General features: G+C 36.6%; 1 protein-coding gene across 1 annotated transcript in view; it reads right to left on the bottom strand.

Annotated features, from left to right (window-relative positions):
• CNTNAP4 (contactin associated protein family member 4) overlaps nucleotides 1–15,435 on the bottom strand; it is a 195,497-nt gene that overhangs the window by 86,694 nt on the left and 93,368 nt on the right. Inside the window, exons 4-7 of the mRNA XM_046682909.1 lie at nucleotides 9,990–10,193; nucleotides 9,257–9,441; nucleotides 8,323–8,466; nucleotides 5,002–5,263 (exon numbers count right to left, since the gene is read on the bottom strand). Coding sequence (XP_046538865.1) covers nucleotides 5,002–5,263; nucleotides 8,323–8,466; nucleotides 9,257–9,441; nucleotides 9,990–10,193 — 795 coding nt within the window. The remainder of the gene's footprint in view (nucleotides 1–5,001; nucleotides 5,264–8,322; nucleotides 8,467–9,256; nucleotides 9,442–9,989; nucleotides 10,194–15,435) is intronic.

Below are 15,435 nucleotides of genomic sequence, written 5' to 3'. Positions count from 1 at the left end.
AAATGCACCCACCAAACCAGCTAGCAGGTTACGAAGTTATTCTGTGTTTGTAGGAGACCCTCATTTAATAGACATCATTCACTTATTTTTTTTTTAAGATTGGCACCTGAGCTATCTGTTGCCAATCTTCTTTTATTTTTTTCTCTTCTTCTCCCCAAAGCCTCCCAGTACATAGTTGTATATTCTAGTTGTGAGTGCCTCTCATTGTGCTGTGTGGGGCACTGCCTCAGCATGGTCTGACAAGTGGGGCCATGTCCGCACCCAGGATCCGAACCAGCGAAACCCTGGGCTGCAGAAGCAGAGCACGCGAACTTAACTACTTGGCCACGGGGCCGGCCCCAGACATCATTCACCTATGATGAGAAGACTTAATACCCATCAGTGGAATTTATTACTCAAATTAAATAATGGAAGAACCATTTAATTCATTTCACCTAATTCTACATAATAAAAAGGATAATTTTTTAATCAAAATCTTCTTTTTAAGGACAGACGGTCCCCACCTCATGATGGTTCAACTTACGATTTTTTGACTTTACGATGATAGAAAAGCAATACACGCTCAGGAGAAACAATACTTAGAGTTTTAAATTTTGATCTTTTCCCAGGCTAGCATTTGTACTTTTCTTGCATGACATTAGGTAACTAAATGCTAATCCTACTACACTGCTCCCACCATTCATAACTTTTGAGTCTGGAGGAGGGGCATGTTGTTATTATAATAATAAAATAATAATAATAACAGTTTATTGAATTATTTATTCATAACAGGGACCGTGTGCTTTATATGCATTGTGTCATTTAATCTTCAACACAGCTATTATTATTTTTATTTTAAGTGGAGAAAATGAGGCTCAAGGAGGATAAACAAATTACCCAAGGTGATATCCAGCTGGTGAGCTGATTCCAAAACCCACACTCTTCCCTGGCTGCGGCATAGGAAGTCCCCTTATTTTTTGCTCACAATAGACAATTAACTTTGAGAGAGAAAAAAGCAGTCCTAACAGCTAGGAACTGGCCTCGCACTCTCAGTGAGGCCTTGGTGGTGTGAAAGTTGGCTGGTACTCAGAGCAAGGCCTTCGTGTCCTCCTGTTGAACATAAACAATCTCATAGAATGCCAATATCAGACAAGGTCACTCTGTGACGACAATGAAACTGGGCCAAAACAATAATCAAGGCTACTTTATAATCTTGCCTAAGCACAGACAAGCATCCTAAGCAAGGATACTGTGCAAACCACAAAAAGACCAAACTATTCTCCCTTGGATAATATGAACGACAAGTAATTTTTTGTTGTTGTTATTTACCAATTACAGCCTTAGCCTTATTTCATTCTTCCAAACTTCTAGATAAGATTTACAAAGATAGCTAATCATACAGTTACCCTCAGCTTCTGACAGCATTTAATCCAGAGCAATTTTCCACTTCCTTGAAACATCCCCACAAATCAGTTAACACTACCCAAAATCCTATAATAAGTCATCCTTAACACCTTGTATTGAGACACTCCAGGCCTCCCCAGGATGTGTGTTCCCTTGTTGCAATAAGCGATAAACTCAACTCGTTTGATTACAGGGTGATCACTGTGGTCTTTAGGTGGAAAACACTGACAATTCCAATGGAAGAACGGAAGAATAAACGGAAGTGTTTGCAGTTGTAGGTAGCAGGAGAGAATCGAGTTGTTTACTAGAAATCTCTCCCTCTCCATTTCTCTCTCTCCCTTTTCTCCTTCTTTTTCTCCTCCTCCTACACCTCCTTCTGTCTCTCCCTTCCCCTCCCCGTTTCCCTCCCCCTCCGCTCCCCCTTTCTCTCTCTCTCAGGTCCAAACCACATAAACACACAAAATACAGCAGCAAGAAAAAGGTTTCTATGTGCTCCCTCTTGTACATATTCTTCAAGTACCAGTCCTAAATTGCTACAGAAATATGGTGACAGCTTAGCCACCATCACCCTCCCGTAAGACTATAATAGACATCCATAAGGTAAGAATTATAAAGAAAAAATAACCCCACTGTAAGGGTAGGCTCTTTGCAAAAGTGTAAAAGGCAATTATACATAGGCCATTACTCAAAGAACAACTGAAGGGGTTTCCCTGCTTCCAAATACCTTTCAGTGCTCTGAAACAGCCCCAGAATTCCAATTCCACCAATTACATCTACTAACCAGACTTAAAGATCCAGCCCACCAGATTGCTCTTGCCAAGATTAAAATATGGAGGTCACTGGTGCCAATCACTTTAGGAAAGTGGACTTTAAGGGAGAGACAAGGTTATAATCTGAAAGGTAGGCATATTCCAATAGTGAAAGGGAAGAAAGGGGAATTTAAAAAAAAACATTGCTCCGGGGTGGGGCTACTCCACGGCCGGCCACAGGAAGCACAAATGTCTAGTAAATGAAAAATGTGCATCTCGTATTGTGCAAGCCTGTACCTGGCAGGCCCTGCCCACGGGAGCAAGAAGCTTGTTTACAGCCTGATTTTCACCTTTAGGGAAAAGCAGCAGCAGAAATGCTAAAACCATAGCAAAAATCCCAAATTTGACAACAGAGAATTTGTTTTGAATAGGAAAATATAACTGTAATGTTTGTTGGGTTTTTGATCCCATCTAAATGATTTTTGCTTTGACTTCTATGAAAGTGACAAGGACTGAAAATATTTTGTGTGATGACAGATGCTGTAGTACTGCTAATACATTTTATAATTTAGACTAATATAATATCTTAATATTTCAAAAGTGATATAGGCTGACATAATATTTTCAAAGAATTCCAAATGACAATTGCCAAAACTGTGCATCACATTAAAAATGTAGCCGGATAATTCAAACATTTGCACAATTCAGTTCTTCCTCAATACAATTTAATTTTTATTCCACTGTAAGAGATAAAAATTTTAAGTTTTTAAAACATGTGATTAGTATTTTATAAGTACTAAGAAAGAAAACTGAACCATCCTTATAAAATGGACAGATTTAATATAATATGTTACTGATCCATCAATAAATACTTGATTCTCTTTAAAGAGTCATCATAACACATTCTCACAGCTGATTTAATTACCAAACAGTGTCCAGGAGAAAATCTTTCCCTGTGAGAAGACAAATGGACCACCCACCGAACTACCATTTAAACAGTCTACTTTCAAAGGTAAAATGTATGCGCCTCACTGAAACTAGCAAAAATCAATATTTTAAAAGAAACTGGAAAAATGGTGGTGGGGAGTTGGTAAGGCCTACTTGTGGTATCTGCAGTATAAGAATTTTGCTATTGACATTCCTATTTAGTCTAAGCTCCCTATTCTTAACTATGAAAACAATCGCATTGTCATATGGTATCATAATGGATTATATCGCATATGAATTTAAACATTAATTTAGAGATTTTTAAATCATTCAGGGTATTCTATGTAGACTTACACCTAGTAATTTATCAAACATACATGTCGGTAAAGAGTTTAGAAATGAAGTAGCTCCATGGGGCTCAGTACAGTAATACTGTAGTGAAGTAGTTTCTTTAAGATGCTGAAAATTAGGCTGTGAATATACCCAGTTCAGAGGATGTCAAACACATCACAATAAACTACACATTAATGGCAAGCTTACATTCTTAGGCCCTCACTTTTTAATATGACACTGATGAATTTATTTCCTTTTGTCAAGGCTGCAAATCTACCACATTTTGAGCATCACATTAAAAAGTCACAGCACAGGGGGCCAGCCCAGTGGCATAGTGGTTAACTTCACACCCTCCACTTTGGCAGCCCCAGGTTCGTAGGTTCAGATCCTGGGCATGGACCTACACACCATTCAAACCATGCTGTGGCAGCATCCCACATACAAAAATAGAGGAAGACTGGCACAGATGTTAGCTCAGGACCAATCTTCCTCATGGAAAAAAAAAAAATTCACAGCACAGTACCTCCTAAAAATCATAATTAATATTGAACTTTCAGCTCCAACACTTAAACTTCAATGATATATGAACAACAAAAAAGATACACAAAGACTAAGCATTTGTGTATCCATTTATATACTTGCTTTTCTTACATTTAGTTTCTGACTGTATTTTAATTTTTTTCCCTCTCCCAGTCATATTCTATTAATTTTGGTCATAGTTAATACAGAGGAGTAGTAGGATGGCATCTTTAAATTGTTTTTAAAGATCATTTATTAAACTGATGTAGCAATTTACCCCAATGTGACCTCTAGTTGCTTGGCTTGGGTGTTATTCCATATATATGAAAATGTGATGGAGCTCTCTTGTCAAGAACTATATAATTTTAATGAAGGGACAAAAATATCCTTCACCCAAAGCGCTGACCTAAATTAGACATTAATTTTCCAGACACTCGTACAGTCTCCTTAATTATGTTACTTCTAATCACTGAAATGATACCGTAATGCGTAGAAGTGGAGAGAATTGCATTTGGTGCCAAATGAGCAACTTTTCATGAGTCTTTTCATCCTCCCAAAATATATCAACTCTGTACAGAATACATCAGCAAGTGAAGTTACTTTGACTAAGTATTTACGTTTTACATTCACACTAATATACAGATATAGATATAGATCCAAGAAAAACCTCTCCCTTTCTCTCACAGACCAGATAAGACTAGTAGCTGTGTTAGACAAGCCCAGTTTTCCACGGAAGACACTCAGTAAACTTTTGGGTCCATTTCAGTCTTTCACATTTGTCCCATAACACATTTCCTCAGGATATGTTGATTTATCTGGTGTGGGCAAGATGGTCATGGAAGGAAATTTCTATTCCCTCCACAGCGATCACTTTGGTTAATAAGAACTGCGAGTGCTGGAGCCATATTTAAAAGGAAATTGGAATCGAGTTCCTCTCAGGAAGAGTACTGATAATCTTATTAACTCAAGTATTCATTTATTAAACAAATATTAATTTTTTGGTTATGCATAAAATTTTACAGAGAAGGGGGAGAGAGAGAATGAAATCTTTCAAATCCATATGCTTCGCTCGCAGGAATACACTTATTACCTGCTGTGATGTCACTGGGTAATTTTCCTGGCTGGTAGAGATTCAGCTTGAGTTTTCCATCATTAAGAAAGAGGAGGAGACCCCCTGAAACCAGCTGAAGTTCGCTGAAGAGCAGAAGTCCTGCCTTGTTCCAGGTTCGAAACTGAAAAGTGGCAGAAATCTCTTCCTCCCCAGAAGAGCCTGGCAGTGCTAAGTAACTCTCGGAGCTCAGAAAAGTCACAGGCACAGACTGTGGTTGTGAACAGGAAAAGGACACATTTCCCTGAGAATAAAGGAAAAGGAAAAGCTTCAAGAACGACTCTCACATAGCGTTAGTAACGACACTGACATATTCACAAAGACTGTTTATCGATCTCGAATTATCCTCGATTTAAAACAACGACAAATTGCTTTCAACGTGAAAATCCAAATCCTTGCTATGCATCTTAAAGCTTCTGCAAATCCAGTGATGTTATGGTCAGGCTACTCTTTCCCTGGGTTTTCTGGGCAAAATCCTTTTCTCCCCATCTCTCACCTTTCATAAAGGCATCTAACTGAATGTAATTGCATTCAATAAAAATGTATTTAAGCCAACTCTGTGTTTTTATCTTTTACTTTCCCACTCCTTTGACTTCTAACCTACTCCATAATATAGCCAATATTAATGAGCTACTGTTTTTGCTTCCATATCTTTCTCTGTTCCTATTGAATCATCTGGGGGGGGGGGGGTGTGTGTGTATATATATATATATATATATACATAGTTTCAGTAATACACACACACTTAAATACATGTTTATGAATACATACACCTATATGCTAGGCATTATTTGATTTACAAAAATAGGTGCCCTGTTTTACATCTTTTACTGTACCATGATTTTATCACTAACAAATACCTTATAGAAATCCCTTGGAGTTATCTGGCATAAGCCTAATTCCTTCTTTTCATTGACTGCATAATACTCTATTACGTGAATGCTCCAGTTTTTACTCAGTTGTTTTCCTGTTAGTGTGCACTCACTTTGTTTCCAGGTTTTGCCTAATCCAATAATGCCGGCATACATAATTCTGCATGTTTCTGCATGTTCTGGTATTTTCAGTTCTGTAGAAAAGGATTTTAAATACAGAACCACTGTGCCTATATGTTGTACTAAATATTTCCAGCTTCTTTTCCAAAAGAAAAAAGTTAAAACACTCTACATTTCTACCGTGACAGAGGAGGATACCCTTTCCCCCACATCCTTGGCAGCAACAGGTATTATAAATCTTTTAAATTTGCACACGTTCAATGACAAAATGCGAAAGTGATATAACATTCTTATTTATCTGGCATTTACCTCACTAACAGTGAATCTGAGCATTTTGCATGAGTTTGCTGTTCTTTTGGACTTGCCTTCCTCAGAATGGTCGTTCATATCCTTTGCCTATTTTTCATTTTTCCTTTCTTTTTTAAGGTTTTACACCGGACGCTACAATTTACAATGTTCTCCTTATATTCTTTTTTTTTAAACCATTTTTGTCTTTTTCTTATCATGTACTTGTCATCAGATTTACATGTATTATTTCTCATCTAATGGTTTTAAAATAGATCTTCAAGACACATTAGAATTCCATACATTTCCATTAAAATGCTGTATGTAAAAAGTACTTTGCTATTAGAGTAAAATATATATTTAAAGATTTAAAAGAACTTAAAGTCTGAATTATTTAGAAATAATTAAGCATGTTCCTTAACATGCTTCAGAAATAAAGGTAAATGTTTTCATTTCTCCTGAAAATAACCTTTAACAAAATTTCCAAATGTAGATTTGAGAGGTCAATGAAATCAACTTTACTTAGAAGAATACACTTTGGAATTAAACCATTTGGTCTTGATTAAGCAAAAACATTTGGCTCTATCGTGATTCTGTGAAAAGTGAACTAGCTTTCCTTGTGGACAAATATCTTGCCCTGATGAATGAAATAACAAAAGTGGGAGAGTGAACTGCATGACTTGTAATGCAAAGGCATTCATATGACTGACAAACCCGGGAAAAGTGGAAACACTTTACCAGCTGCAGTCTGGTCTCAGGCTTCATTTGGACAGCTACCTACTGCCCTACAAGCAGCAAGTCCTCTTGCCAAAGAAGAGTGAGTGTTAGTTGCCTGAGCAGTTTCTGGAAATTCATTTTGCCAATGAAACACACACGTCTATCTATAATTTTATTTTATCTTTAAATCATTTTCCCTTTTATAAAACAATAAAAATCTCGCTGGATGGTATAGTCATACAAACGCTATCAATTCCCACAGAGAATTAGGAATAAAATATTTTGTAAACAACAAATATCCCCATGATGTGCTACAGGATTTGCTGACAACATGAGCTTAACTTTACGTATTTTGAATTTTGAACAATTCCAGAAATGTATCCAAATGGATAGACGCGGCTATTTTTCGATCATCAAGCTGGTTAAGCTGGAAACCAGGTTTCCTAGAATCTCCTTTTTTGTCTGGTTCTGATTAAAAGTTAACCAAAAGAGCGACGTGCTGATATTTGAGTCAGAAGTGAAACGCCGGCCATTTTCCTCCAAAGGTTTTGTGTGTGTGATCAAGAAGAGTGAAGGGTGATCACAGAGGAGCTGGGTTGTTCTGGCTTGTCCTGCCTCTCCTTCACTCTGTTCCCTCTCTTCTTCCTGACAGCTGGCTTGACTCGCCAGCATCTCTGACAATTGTTAAGATGCAAGTGCTAAAACAGATCCCTTGTTCATAAAGCCATAATGAGGCTGCTTCCCTGACCGAACCCTGACTAATACAGTTATATTTAAATTCTGCCTCATTTCCACAGAATTAGAATATAACACAGCCTGACCAACACTGCTACTGGGACAGATTGGCAGAGGCAATGTTGTAAAAGACTATTAGTTTCTTTCATTTGTTATGAATGACCATGGCAAAATACAAGTTTTTCAAATGCCTCTCTAATATACATGGATGTTATCCGATTCCGGGAACTCGGTATGCTTGTTTAGAGAGTTTGTCAGGGAACAGCTTATTAAGGAAATTACAGAGCAAAGGAAATTAGTCTCCTAGGAGTAATAATATCACAATAAAATTAAATTAGCAGCTGTAAAAAACACCACTTTACTTCATAGAAAACTAAAATAATCATGCCTCGTGAATTATAACTCCCTTAGAAGAATTAACCCCTTATGTGGATGTTGCCCAGCAGAGAAAAGTGTAAAAGAATAAGGATAACCTCTAAAATATCATATCAAATGAGAATCCAAAATGGAGCAATTTCATTGTGTGGAAAAGCCACATAGTTTTACTCATTCATTCACGTGAAGACTCTCTTACCTTAGCAATGATCTGTGGTTTTTGTCGCTTGGCCAAATCAATGATATCCACTCCATTATAATAGAGATTTTCTAAACAACCATGAAAATTTTTATGGGGGAATGACACTGATTTTCCAGGTGCTGGAATCCCTCCAAAGCTGATCTTAGAAAGAAAAATGGCATCAATAATATTGTTTAGTGATTTTCTGATAATCTGCTTAAATAATTATGATTAGCAACTATAGCTGTAATCACGATAGATCAATTTTTCATCAGCCTACATTGCCATATTGTTGATTTCAAATGAACATTTAAAAAAAATTAAGATGCAGATTTTAAAACAAATATATAAGCATTCAGTTTTTATTTACACTAGAGCTTGATTATTCTTACAAGTTGCTAATCACACTGGATTTGATATTTATTGGTTGGTGAATAAAAATGCATCTCTATCCATGGGAAACCTGTGTTTAATAATATAGCCAATTATAATGACATTTTATTTTTTATACATTTCTAGCACACACTGGTATTTGTGCCTTTGAATCGATGGTTAATGAATTAATTAATCTATTCATTCTACATCCTCTCCCTAAATCTACACTGCTCAGGAATGCTCTATAGGACAAAAAAATCATGTAACACATTCTGTGTGTACTTGTGGTGATGAGATCTCCCACAGAGATTTCCTACATGTGACGTTCTGTGACTACACATTGCAGGTAAAAGAGATCATCTCTCTCTATAACGATAAATAAACATATTGTGAGCAAGACGAAGTCTCAGTAGTACATTCCCAAATCTGTTACTGGGAGTTAGGTCACCCTGGGATGCACTTCCTCAGGACTTTGACGTACTCTGAAAGGGAGGTTTTCTACAGTGGATTTTCTTTGGCATGGCAACGCCACACACACATCACAAAATCTGTATGAATTGAAACATAACCATCACACCTCATAATCAAGATCCAGGTAATTGAATTCTCCCTGGGCGTGGAAACGGTGCCTGTGCTCGTCCACGGTGAAGTTGACCTGCTTGCCCAGGCGCTGGACGAGCACAGAATGCCAATGCTGATCATCCAGCAGGCTGCCCAGGGTGAGATTGATCAGGGAGTGAGTGGAGGGCAGTTTCGCTTCACCTTAGAAGAGAAAAAAATAACAGCATCATTATTCCCAGTCTAAAACACAAAGTTTCCCTTTTGTGGACCTGCGTCTCCCATAATAATTGCAATCTCCTTCCACGCATTCCATCCAAAACATTAGTATGGATTTACCTGAAGTTTGAATATAATATCCTCTCGACCTTGTTGTAATTTCTCCCACTGTTAATTCCTTTTATTAGTATTACCCATCACATGCTCCTTTTCAATGTAAATTTTATCTATGCTACAACCTCATTACTTTCACTACCTCAATATTTTTCAATGATGCATCCCTTTCTTCATGATGTCCGAAAGTAGCTATGTAGTTCTACCAGTATGCTGTAAGGAACATTGAATGAGGGTCTTGTACAGTTTGCAAATTATGAACCATTTTTACATGAAAGTGCAATATTGGTATACATACAAGCCTTTAAATCTGGGAATAAGGCACCTTAATTTTTATAAGATAAGCCATAAAAGTATCAAGTTACTGAAATGATATCTAAATGACTAGATTTTTCAAGCACTTCACCAAATAGTTTTACCTGAATTAATAAGTAAAAAGAGTTTTCCTCTTTTCAATTCCAACGTGATGTGATCTCCATTTTGCCCTTCCTGGTGGAGTAGAACCCCATCACTCTGCATGGTTTTAAATTTCAAAGAAATAATATCCTTCATTGGGCTCAAGGATTTTTGATCAAATCTGTAGAGAAGGGAACTTTTTCCATCAAGATCAACCACCTCTGATCCTGGAGACAAAGATATTAAAAGTCATTCTAAAAATAAATATGCTTTTCATTAAAGCATTTAAATGGATATATAGAAGGAGAGCATTATACGTACACACATACATGTATAGTCCAGCTCCAGGCCCATCATAATAAGAGAAAAGGCAACCACCAAACACCTAATTCTCTACTGATACATGGGATGGATTCCATTTTAGTCTTTACCAACCTATCTACAAAACTCACGGTCTGTTAATACATTTTAAAATGTATTCCTAATTTTCTCTTATATTACGAAAGGCTGTTTCTTCTCATTCCATGAAAGAAAAAAAAAGAAAATCAGGAAAACGGTTATAATCAATATCCATAAAACCACTTTTCATATTTCACAATCAATATTTTTTAATGATGTTCTTTTTTTTTTTCCCTAAGATTGGCACCTGAGTTAACAGTTGTTGCCAATCGTTTTTTTTTTAAAGATTGGCACCTGAGCTGACAACTGTTGCCAATCTCTTTTTTTTTCTGCTTTTTCTCCCCAAATCCCCCCAGTATATAGTTGTATATTTTAGTTGTGGTCCTTCTAGTTGTGGCACATGGGACGCCGCCTCAACATGGCCTGATGAGCGGTGCCATGTCTGCGCCCAGAATCCGAACCCTGGGCCGCCCAAGCGGAGCCCATGAACTTAACCACTCGGCCACGGGGCCGGCCCCTAATGATGTTCTTGAAATGGTGAAGTTAAACGGTTTCTTAGCTCCTGAAAGAGTGGTTTTGAAATTCTTTCATACGTGCCATATATAAAAGAGACACATATACAAATACATCACATACTTCAGACTCATCAAATGCCACCTCCAATAAATAATAAACTGACCTTTGTGTTTGTTTTATTCTATTATTTTTGTGGCTAAGTGATAGTATTTAAGAGCAGTGTTATTTTCTGTCTTCTCAAGGGCGCTGTTGAAAAGACATTCCCTTATTGATATTATAAGGGCTGTTCTGTTGCATTTATGTCATAACTGTGACATTGACATGTTTTTCATCTTTCTGACAGTGTCTTATCTACTCATTGTCAAGATCACTTCTATTCAGTTCATCTGAAAAAAGATGTCATGTTATACCAGTAACATAACAGTACATCTGTCAAAGTCGGTTGCACCCTGAACAAGAGACACAAAAAAGAACTGATAATACTCAGAAAGCCTGGCAGTGGTTTTTACATTTCACAAGTCAAAGATTAAAAAAGGGGGGGGAAAAGGCAATTACCCTTGAGAGTACATTTATGTAAAAAACGAAGAGGTTAGGGAAACCCAATAAAACAGGAAGCTATTTTTCAACTGGTTGGCTGACTTTCCCCAGTCAACAAAATGACATTACAGTTTACTCATCTTGTTTCATTTGACAAAATTATTACAGCTACTTGTATGCCCAAATACGATTTCATTCAGATTATCCATCACATTTAATGTGAACCATTTATAGTCACCACCCCCAAAATTTTTTTCAACTATTTTATGCAGCTATCTTTTGAAAATTCATAGGTTTGATTTTTTTCCACGTCCTGTTAATGTTGCTTATAAAGAATTCATTCACCAAGTGCGCGTGAATAAACACTGCATTCTGTAGAAAGAATAATGTTAACCGAACAATTATTCCTTGTTATATAGCTGAATGGATGTGCATGGCAAAAACATAAGTCTGTGTCAAATACAAATAACATGTTCTATGATTATCAGATTACAATAAATTAAGAAAAATTCCAATAAGACAGGCTTTAAATGCTGACACATTTGGAGCAATGCAGTTACCTCTGAGTTAATGTATTGCTTAAAGGCAACCATTTTAATAATGATTTTATTTTAGATAAAGTCTATTTTTGGAATTAGCTACCAAGAGATTTTTTTCTAGTAAAAGTTTAGCCTGTGTTATTTTAGCCTACTATTTCTTTTTTCTTCTCCTTCACTATTGTTACTGTTACATTATAATGGTCATATTAACTTTCCACAGCACCTAAAGCTTTGTGCCCGGAATATTTCTATCAGTGAAATGGGATAGTGAAAACGTAGCAGAAAATTGATGCCTAAAGCAATAGTATATTGTTTCAGCTCTTACACTGAAGCCACTTGTCATTTTCTCTCACTCTCACCTATTTTCTTCCTACTTCACAGGTATAACGCTACGTAATTTGATACATCCATTCAACAAATATTTATTTAGCCTATCATGTTAAGAGACTGTGCTAGATGCTGAGCTAAAAAGACTGATTAACACCAATGTGCTCCCTGCCCTCATGAAGTTTACAGTCAGTGAAGATGGACAAGAATTAGCAAGTGGACAAATAAATTCATAAAACCATTACAGACAATAAAAGGCCTTCTGACCAAGATTAACAGAAGACTGAGGTCATTTAGTTAAGGTAGTTGGGCAAACTTAGTTCTCATGTCTGGAAACCTGAGGCCCAAGCAGATTGTAATCAATTATCTCCCTATACTCCATGATCTTCAAGTCCTGTACTTGTCCCCATAAACTAGAATTACTCTTAGAACGTTGAACTCCAAGAGGCCTACTCACTCTCTCAACACATTCTCTCCTTCGCTGTCCTGAAAGGAAGCTCCAAGAATTGCTGAGAAACTACAAGGACAGTCAGTAATTTAGCTCTCAGAAGGAGGACGTAGGAGTGAGGGGGGCTCTCCCAGAAAAAAGGGGCCTGAAAGCAAGAAAGTAGTGAAGTAGGGGGATCAACGAACTGGCTACAATCACATCACAGGTGTCACGTGCATGTGAACAACACCCTTCAGGGGAAAAAAAAAGCTAAATATGATTCAGAATGTGAGCACAATGCAGTACACGAAAACTTCAAGATACATACATGCAATATACATACAAGAGTCTCATAAACGAAAAAATTCAGGATGATTCTTAACAGTATTACTCTAGACAGAAAACTCACTTTTAATAGGCCTAATATAAGCCACTGTTATCAATAGCCTTTTACACAACATATCTGATACATAAAAAGCATACAATTTTAAACAATAACTAAAAAACACTGAGTTATGATACATAGGTTAAAGATATAAAAATCTGGCACTATCCAAAAAAAACTAATCTTTTGAGAGAGAGAGAGACAGAGAGAGCATCTAAATTCAATGTATCATCAGCATCTAGCACTCCTAGGGTGCTGGCGGGAGAGAGAAGTATATAGTCTCTCTTGAAAGTGATCTTATCACTGTTAAAAAAAGGTGGAAAAGTTGGGAATAAATCAAAGGCATAATTTCTCATTCTTTCAACGTCACACTGACTATTTTCTACAGGCTCGTTTAAAGATTATTTAATTCTAGTGAAGCAATAAACGTCTCAATTTACTATTTATTACAGATTAGGACCAGAGTTACATATTAATTTGTAGGTTTTTTTCCCAGTAGAGGTGCAAATGATTTCTGTCTGGTACAAAATATATCCCCAAAGGCCATGGTTTTATTGTCCTGTTGGGCATTAAAACCATTTGTGTACTTAACCAAATAATGGTAGCAATCCACCATTCTTTCTGGGATTTCTATGTACACTCAGTCTCTTGAATTTCCTTTGAACTAGCTTTCTTAGTCTTCTGATTCCTTCTTTAATGAATCAAATGCATCTTTGATATGTGTTTGTTCTATATTTGAATGAGAGTCATGTTTTCACATTACCGAAAATTATTATTTTAACACTACTAACTTGAAAAGAATACTTGGGCTCCACATCATCGACTGGGGAAGCAACATTTCAAGTCTTAGCCATCACCAGTAACGGTGAGGGTGAATTTACTTTCACTATTCCACAAAGATTCTTAGATTTTTGAACTCAAAAGAGCACCATCAACGCAAACATTCCAACAAAAGAAAAAGCAGATGATTTATAACAATAGTTCTTTATATTGAAACTAACCTATCAAAGACCTAATACGAGTATATACCATTAATGAGATTAATCCAACTCAATATTTATTTGTTTAGAAACACTAACTTAAGAATCCAAAGTAATACTGATACTTAAATTGAGTCAGTATCACATTTCTTCCTATCTTTTGTCAAGCACTTTTGGAAAAAGGATCTTTCGTATTCAGTTGAATTGTATAAATAGGAAAAGCAAAGGTATTAGAAAACTGACTATAGGAAAACTTGGAAATCATAAGTTCAGAAAGTTGAAAACAATAAAAGATTTACTGTCCAAAGACATAGGAGGAAATGTGTTACTTGATCAGAAGGAAGAATGATTTTTTAATTGTAAATTTGTTCATTAGTATGCTTATTAATTGAGGTTATATTTTAGTGATTGGATTACTATAAATATCAATAATATTATTAGCAATATTAATAATAATATTATCAATGTTGATAATTAAGCCTGTCATAGCCTTTCTTACCATGGGGTGAGCATGAACTCTAATTTTCTAGTAACAAGTAGCAAGTCGTTCTGACATGCTCACTTCCTCTTAGTCTAGCTCCTTCTCAGCCACTTTTCATAGTGGATATTCTAGTTTAGCCTAGTAGCTAAGACAACTAGTCTGTGTGGGTCTGAATCTTCACTCTACCTTCAGCAAGTATAGGCGTTTCCTATTACTGCTGTAACAAACGACCACAAACGTGGCTCCATAAAACACCACAAATTTATTATCTCACAGTTTTGGAATTCAGAAGTCCTACAATCAAGGTGTTGGCTGGGCCTGCTTTCCTTCTGAAGTCCGTAGAAAATAACCCCTTTGCTTGCCTGTCCCAGCTTCTAGAGACCACCTGCATTCCTTGGTTTATGGCCCCTTCTTTCATGTACAAGACCAGTATCACAGCATCTTCATCATTTCTGCTTTCATAGTCACATCTCCTTTTCCGACTGATTCTCTCATCTCTCTCTTATAAGGACCCCTTGCATTATAGTGGGCCCATCTGGATAACCCAGGATACTGTCCCCATCTCAGCATCCTTAATTTAATCACATCTGTAAAGTACCTATGTCATATAATATAATATATTTACAGGTCACAGGGCATGATTCTCTCTATCACAGCAAGTTACCTAAGCTCTTTCTCCCTCTTTCCTCATCTGTAACATGGGAATGATAATAGCATATTCTTCGTAGGATTACTGTATGAATGCACAGCTGAGTAATTTTTGCAAGAGTTGATGGCACATAATTAGAACACAATAAATGTTAACTACTACTAATGCTAATGCTATTAATTGTTATTGGAATATTGGGCAGAAAAATAGGTGCAGCAAAAGTAGTTTA

Source organism: Equus quagga, chromosome 13, assembly GCF_021613505.1.
Source record: "Equus quagga isolate Etosha38 chromosome 13, UCLA_HA_Equagga_1.0, whole genome shotgun sequence".
Lineage (NCBI taxonomy): Eukaryota > Metazoa > Chordata > Mammalia > Perissodactyla > Equidae > Equus > Equus quagga.
The sequence above is the reverse complement of the archived record's forward strand: the minus strand, read 5'-3'. Positions and strand labels throughout refer to the sequence as shown.